The 6,723-nt window shown below is 35.4% G+C and overlaps 1 protein-coding gene across 1 annotated transcript; it reads right to left on the bottom strand.

Moving 5' to 3' along the window:
• Nucleotides 1–4,563: 4,563 nt before the first annotated feature.
• LOC149203087 (protein TIFY 10a-like) lies at nucleotides 4,564–6,392 on the bottom strand. Its single transcript, XM_089400105.1, has 5 exons — nucleotides 6,200–6,392; nucleotides 5,756–6,042; nucleotides 5,465–5,621; nucleotides 5,289–5,346; nucleotides 4,564–5,125 (listed from the first exon to the last, which is right to left on the bottom strand). The coding sequence occupies exons 1-5, from the start codon at nucleotides 6,330–6,332 to the stop codon at nucleotides 5,020–5,022; spliced, it is 741 nt and encodes a 246-aa protein (XP_089256231.1). The 5' UTR covers nucleotides 6,333–6,392; the 3' UTR covers nucleotides 4,564–5,019.
• Nucleotides 6,393–6,723: the final 331 nt, after the last annotated feature.

Genomic DNA, 6,723 nt, shown 5'->3' with positions numbered 1-6,723 from the left:
AGAATAAGCCTAAGACTAGCCTTGAAACTTGCTAGTAAGGCCACAACCATCAAATCCCCATCACGAGTGGACATGTTTCCATGACATGGTGATGGGGAGAAGAAGGGTCGCAACAAGAGTAGACATGAGAGGTAGGAGAAGGGAAAGAGACTAGAGGATGAGGGAAAACCAGCACATAGTGAGTAGGGTTATGAAATTTAGAAATAGGGGTGCAGAATAGAGCCAAACCTAAGTGAAGCATAGAGAGGCATAGCAACCAAAACCATAAAATGGAGAAGCCTCCTTGAGAGGGAGAGAGGTTGTGAACCCTCCGCATAAGATGAAATAAGTTGCAACCACTAACCATAGGATCAAAATCGACCACCTAAACCTGATAACAAGTGGCACAAAAATGAAACTAAAACACTAATTGGAAAGGTAGTAGGGAATAAAATTTACTAGTAAGCTTCGAAGAGATAAATTCTAGCAAAACGCAAACGAAACTTAGAGCATGTCATTATACCTTTAAAGGAAAGAAACATCCACATTCTCTGTAGATGAGAATCAAGAGTTATCATGTAAAATCAGCAAAAGAGAATGAAAATGGAAGGCCATGCTGAGAGGACCTACCTACACCTTCCTTAATCAACTTGCAACAATCTTAAAAGAAGGGGAGGATAAATCCTACAAGTGGTTTGAATACATAACAAAGACTCTAGATAACTACAAAGAGCCACTAGCTAAACCAATAAGATGAAGTGGGAGAGAAAGCTCTAGGTTTATTGCTTTGGGGTGTCGTTACCTTTGGTATTGTTTGAATGCATGGGGTTATTTGGCTACGACACCCCCTATTTAATGTATGGGGTGGAAATGGGCTTGCTAGCTTCCCCCCTCCTTCAACACGAAATTAAACATGTCAATCGAGGAGTATTGATCATAGGGGATGAGGATGCTTAAATGGTCACACCGCTCTTTCCATACTTCATTTCTCTAAGGGGAATCAAGATTGATATTTTGGTTCTTACATCCGAGGTTCGCAATATAGTCAACCACTTTATTTCCATATTGACAAGAGTGTGAGGGAAGGAGGACATGAAAGGATGGAGACAAATAATTAATGCGAGAGATGAAGTTTTCAAGCCTCTGGATTTGATAGATCTTATCTGGAGAGGATCCATTAATAATAGTCTTCTAAGTATTAATAGCTAGTTGGGAGTCTCCTTCCACTTGAAGCTTCATAAATCCATTGATAATAGCTAAGAAAAGGCATGATTCCAAAGAAAACAATATCGTTGCATTATGATTTTTGACTTCACAACTACTAGTAAACAAAATAAGTCTTTACTATCATAGTTTCAATAGATACCTCTAAAGCCAGCCAACCTCAATTTCCTTTTAAAGCACATCAAAATTTAATTTGATAAACCCTACTGAGGAGATAAATATTTTAGGTGATCCAACTCCATGATGTAAGGAAACATGGTCCAAAGGGGGACAGATAGCAAGGGAGAGCTCAATTCTGGCTAAAATAGTTATTCATGTGGGCTTGCTTCCCAATCTTGTTGATTCTAGTGGGAGGATAATTTTTTTTCTTAGACACTATGTAGGGTGATTCACCAAACCATAAAATCTACAAAGTGAGCTTGATGTTCTTCTCTTCGCATATGAGTCAAAGGAGAAATCCTAGCATCATACTACCAAGCTTTGTTAAAGATCATATTATTGAATATTCCATGATAATATCGATCAAAAGTACCTATGAGGCCTGCATATTTTCTATCAAAATTCCCAAAGAGCATCAAACCCCAATCCCATGTTCTTTCTAAAACGTTGAAAGAGTTAAAGAGGTACTCCATGTCTTCCTTGTTGGCTCTATAAAGAAAGAAATTGCAGGACCCTCAAACCCTTTTCTTCTAATTCTATTCTAGGAGAGAGCTCAACATCGGTAAGACTTTAAGCCAGAGATGTTGAAGCTGAATTATGCTCAAGATAAACCATTTCATTTTTTTGCAGGAGCTCAATATAAATTTGCAACTCAATACACCTAATTAAATAATGAAATACACATAAGTATTGTACTAATGCATAGATAGGAAAGAAACTAAATGTTCGGTGGACACATAGTTATTGTACTAATGCATAAATAGAAAAGAAACTAAATGTTCAGTGGACAAATAGTTATTGCACTAATGCATAGATAAAAAGGAAACTAAATGTTCAATGGACAAATAGTCTTGTTGTGACGTTGAAGAAGATGATGTGCTTTACAATTGAATTCACAAATTGTATGATCATCTTGATTCTAATGGAGCATTTTGAATATTTTAATGAAAAAACATGTGGACTTATTAAGTGGAAAGTTGTTGTCTATATTGGAACCAAGGTTGGGGAATTTTTTTTTTATTAAATGGATGTATAATATTTCCTCTCTTGAGAATATTCTTTTGTCTTATACATAATTGAACATATGTAATTAGGGATTTCTAAAAAGTTTCTTAGTGACAAAATTTATAGCAATTGTGTTTCTTCCACCTCCATTGACTCACGTCCTCCATCACCGATCCTAGCCATGTTACAAATTTGAATCATGCTTTGTGTTTTGAATTCATTAGTATATGCATTTATGATTATATTGATGGAGGAATTTCAATTTTCTTGTCGAACAATGGCATGCAAGTATCGATTTGACGTGAAATTGAACCAAAATAAATTAGGTTTGTGGGGGTATACATAGCTATGAGAAATATTACAATGACTTTCAGTGTGACTATGCCTTTAACATGGAGGTCATGAGTTCCATTTATGTTTTGTGGAGTGGGTTGCATGATCACATTTATTGTTTTTTATTTTATCATTCCACTAGAACGTGGGAGCAAAGAGTTAAGGTCCTATGTCCTTGAATATGATTATATATTTTTACAAAGCAAAGAATGATGGTGCAAAGAAGAGAACAGAATACTACCATCCTTGCCATTCTTCTTATTTTGAGCTCGAAAAGTGATACTGTGCTATGTAGCAAAACAGGTAGTTGCAAGAACCAATCATAAAGAAGTTCTTGATGGTCAACTCTTGGATGCCAAAATGGTTGTTGGACAAAATAATCTAGATTGTTTTGCCTGTATTCTCATAGAGGCCATGTTGTGCCATGACATTTTGGTAAACCCTATGGCAAGAATCTCGATGATATTCTTGAGAATAACAGAGGAAGATGCTACCAGATTCCATTTTTGTAATACCCTATTTCTCTTCTTCTTGCTCACTGAATAGATATCTATACATATTATTTGTATTGATGAAATTACCTATGTGCTAATCTTATTATTTTTATATATCGCTAATATTTTTTTGTATTAAAAAAAAATAAAACTATTGATGCATGGTAAACCATAACAAAATGTTGCTATAAGGGATTCCTAAGGTGCAAAATGGACCTAAAAATATTCCAACAACCTCTTGGACGAGATAACTTAGGTAACCTTATTGGTATTATGAACCTTAGCAACGTAGTTTTCAATGTCCACATGCAGTAAATAATCCAAAAAAAAATGAAATGGGAATGGAGGCAATGGCCATAATTATTCCAATAAAAAGATTAGAAATAAAATATTGCAGGTCTATTATATTTTGGCGATTCCCTTAATATATTTTATTCTTTAGTTAATTATATATATATGAATGGTGATTTAAAAGTGTTTTATATATATATGAATGGTGATTTAAAAGTGTTTTAGAAAATTTACAAGTAATAAAATTCTCGATATTTCATAACTATAATTTTAAAAAATTTATATAGAATTTTAAATAAAGTTAACTACAAAAACATTTAAATGACTTTAATATTATCATATTAAAAATTTTATTTACGTAATGTAAAGTATTAACAATATACACTTATATATTAATAATATACCTGTATATCAACTATAAATACTAGTATAGTTGTACTAATTATAATAAAGTATACAAATTATATAATCATCTTTATTTCAATGAAATACTTTCAATACATAATTATTAAAAATTATGAGCTTATAACAGGTTTTGTTCATCCCATCTCTATTCTAGTGAAACATTTTCTAAGATTTCCTCTCTAAAAAAGTTAGGTGAACTTATTTGATAATAGGATTTATTAATCTATTTAAATTTTAGCGTGAATGGCCAACCCAGAAAAGAATGAACACCCAATATGTCTGTTTTATAATTTATTTGGCAATCACTTAAATGGCCTCGCATTGGATATGATAGTGACGGTAATAACGTGAGGCATTTCTTTACAAACATGTAATGTGTAAATTATAAGCTGGTAAGAAAGGCCATTAATAAACATTCAGTGCAATGTATTTTTTTGTTATGAATTTCATGTTATTAACTTTAAAATTAGTTATTAAATGTTCTTACATAGATTGCTAGATTGTTATTCGTTTGCCAGTAACACACACCATTCGAAGGGTTATCAAATTATATTACATTGCCTTTGAAACATACGTAACATCAATGTGAGCACCCCATGATTCCAAGAACATATTTATTTTTAAATCAACAAAATTGTGAAATAATATATTTTCTTTTGGTGATGTAGCGTGAAGTGGATCCTGATGATAAAAGTAGTCGCTGAATCCATTGTCGACCGACTTGAAATAACTTTAATAAATATTTTAACTTTAGAAAGATTTAAACGTATTACAATATAAAATATAATACATCTCTAGTGGCGGTGCAGGATAGGATTTGAATTAATATTTGCTGCATGCCTGCTGTGGTGCAATGAAGAAATTGCTTTGCAATTTCATGCCACTTGCAACGAAGCTACCGTGATGTTGCAACTTGCACTTTCCTCTACCGCCCACGCCCGGTGAGCTTCACCTGTCACACTCTACTCGCGGTCCACAATACGGAAAACGCGTTGCCGTCATCGGCCGTACAAAAGCGCCTTCCTTCCCTCGATTAGAAGGGCGAAAATAACAGATCGTTTAGGGGAAAATAATTCCTGATCGATGCCATTAAAGGTCAATAGTATCCACCCACATTTTTAATTTGCTGTCACCGACAACCCAACGACAGTATGATCTGCTCATCGGAATCCTTCGCTGCTTTCGAAGGCAATGTCGCCGTCTCTACCGTGCTGTAAGGAGCCATGCTGTTCAATCTGAGCTCACACGAAAAAAAACCACTGCTTCAATACAAATTTGCGTATTCAATCATCTCAATTTAAACTAAAAATAATCGATAAACGATCTATTCGTTTCATTTCCTATTGAATCATTTAAATACGCAGAGGGGAAATTGTAGATGAGTTAGTGTTTGATTACCTCTCCTTGCGCTTTTGGAGGAAGCGTTGCAGAGATAATTTCTTCACTATTTCAATGCCTGCACGCGGAACAAGAAACCATGTTAAAACAATTTATACCCTAAAAAACCTTCATTTACCCTTTCACATTTTATCCAACCCCTATTAAAAATAACATATTTGCGATATGCGTCTTACCTGCTGCCACTTTTTGAGGTTGATTTTCATTGACAGCGTTCGATGCAGATTTGGAAGGCTGCTGTCCCCATATCTCTTCAATTTTGCCGCTGGTAATCATAGAGGTTCTTTTGTTGCTCGAGCTATTGGAGCTGACAAGCTTCATAATGTCTTCAACCTGCCAAGAAAATGGCAAAATACTCAGTCGGAAATAAATTAAAAGGCAGAAAGATGACAGAATCATGTTGTTTTATCAAAATTTACACAAATTTTCTTGCTGTATTATATGAGTTGCTCGGATCAAAATAAGACCTTGTCAGCAGGAATATCGTAAACATTCACCACTCCGTTATAAAAAATAGTGAATTGAGATGTGGATAGTTTCTCTGGCACTTCTGCTACAACGCAGTTCGGATTAGTGAGGCCGATTTCCGAAGGCAAGCTTATATTTGATTCTGTAACTCTTGGGTTTGAACCGAAACCGGTGGTTAATGGAAACAATTCCATAATTTCAACCTTCTTGCCCTCTGACTGTTCGTTGGGTGAAAGCAACTTTAGCATCATCTGCGGTTTTATCCGCGACAGATGTTGCATGACTACTGTTCCATTCATGAAAAATAGATACAATATATCAGCAAAAACATTCCTTCAAAACACAAATGGAAGACAAATTTATTGAGAGAAGGCATATTGCACTGATCGATCCGAAAACATAGCGGCAAGAAAGATTGAGGTTGTTTGCAAAAGAAAGCATACATCTCGTCTTGGCTTGGTGTTTTTCAGGACCGAATTCCAAACTATATTTACTGTGCTTCATTACTCTTCCATTTGCTTCAGAGGCGTTCTGAACGTTTAGATACTCGAAAGCCACAGATGCACCTGGCGACATAGCTTGCAAACTCAAATATTGTTCCGATAAATCACCAAAGTTCCACTGCAATCTACCCTTTTCCCGAAGCTATACTCCTTCAGGAGATCTATCAAAGAGCCGAATAAATATAGACAATAAGAATTCAGGGGCACGATAAAGCCTGATAAACACGCATGTGGAAGTATTATTGCTTTAATGAATGGAAATGCATCGCAACTTCAGCGGCGCCTCCGGCACCATGCGTTCCTTTAGCGTAACCACGTGAATCACGTGCTCTGTTTTCCGTCAGACCAAGAGAGAGAGACTTTGTAACGTGTCATATAACGGAGCCACTGTGTGACTCGCATAATCGCATTATGCATATTCCCCAAAGTTTCCACGGGTTTGACGTGATGAGTCCTTTTGCGTC

This window comes from Pinus tabuliformis, chromosome 2_1 (assembly GCF_031772625.1).
Source record: "Pinus tabuliformis cultivar Carrire ecotype Pingquan chromosome 2_1, CPIR1, whole genome shotgun sequence".
NCBI classification, from domain to species: Eukaryota; Viridiplantae; Streptophyta; class Pinopsida; order Pinales; family Pinaceae; genus Pinus; species Pinus tabuliformis.
This window is presented reverse-complemented; position numbering and strand designations above follow the sequence as displayed.

Coding starts and splice junctions, on each gene's coding strand:
- LOC149203087 (XM_089400105.1), bottom strand. CDS start 6,332: ATGTCGCCAGGTGCATCTGTGGCTTTCGAGTATCTAAACGTTCAGAAC. Junction 5,622..5,755: donor ACGATATTCCTGCTGACAAG/GTCTTATTTTGA, acceptor TTTTCTTGGCAG/GTTGAAGACATTATGAAGCT. Junction 5,126..5,288: donor CTCCAAAAGCGCAAGGAGAG/GTAATCAAACAC, acceptor GTGTGAGCTCAG/ATTGAACAGCATGGCTCCTT.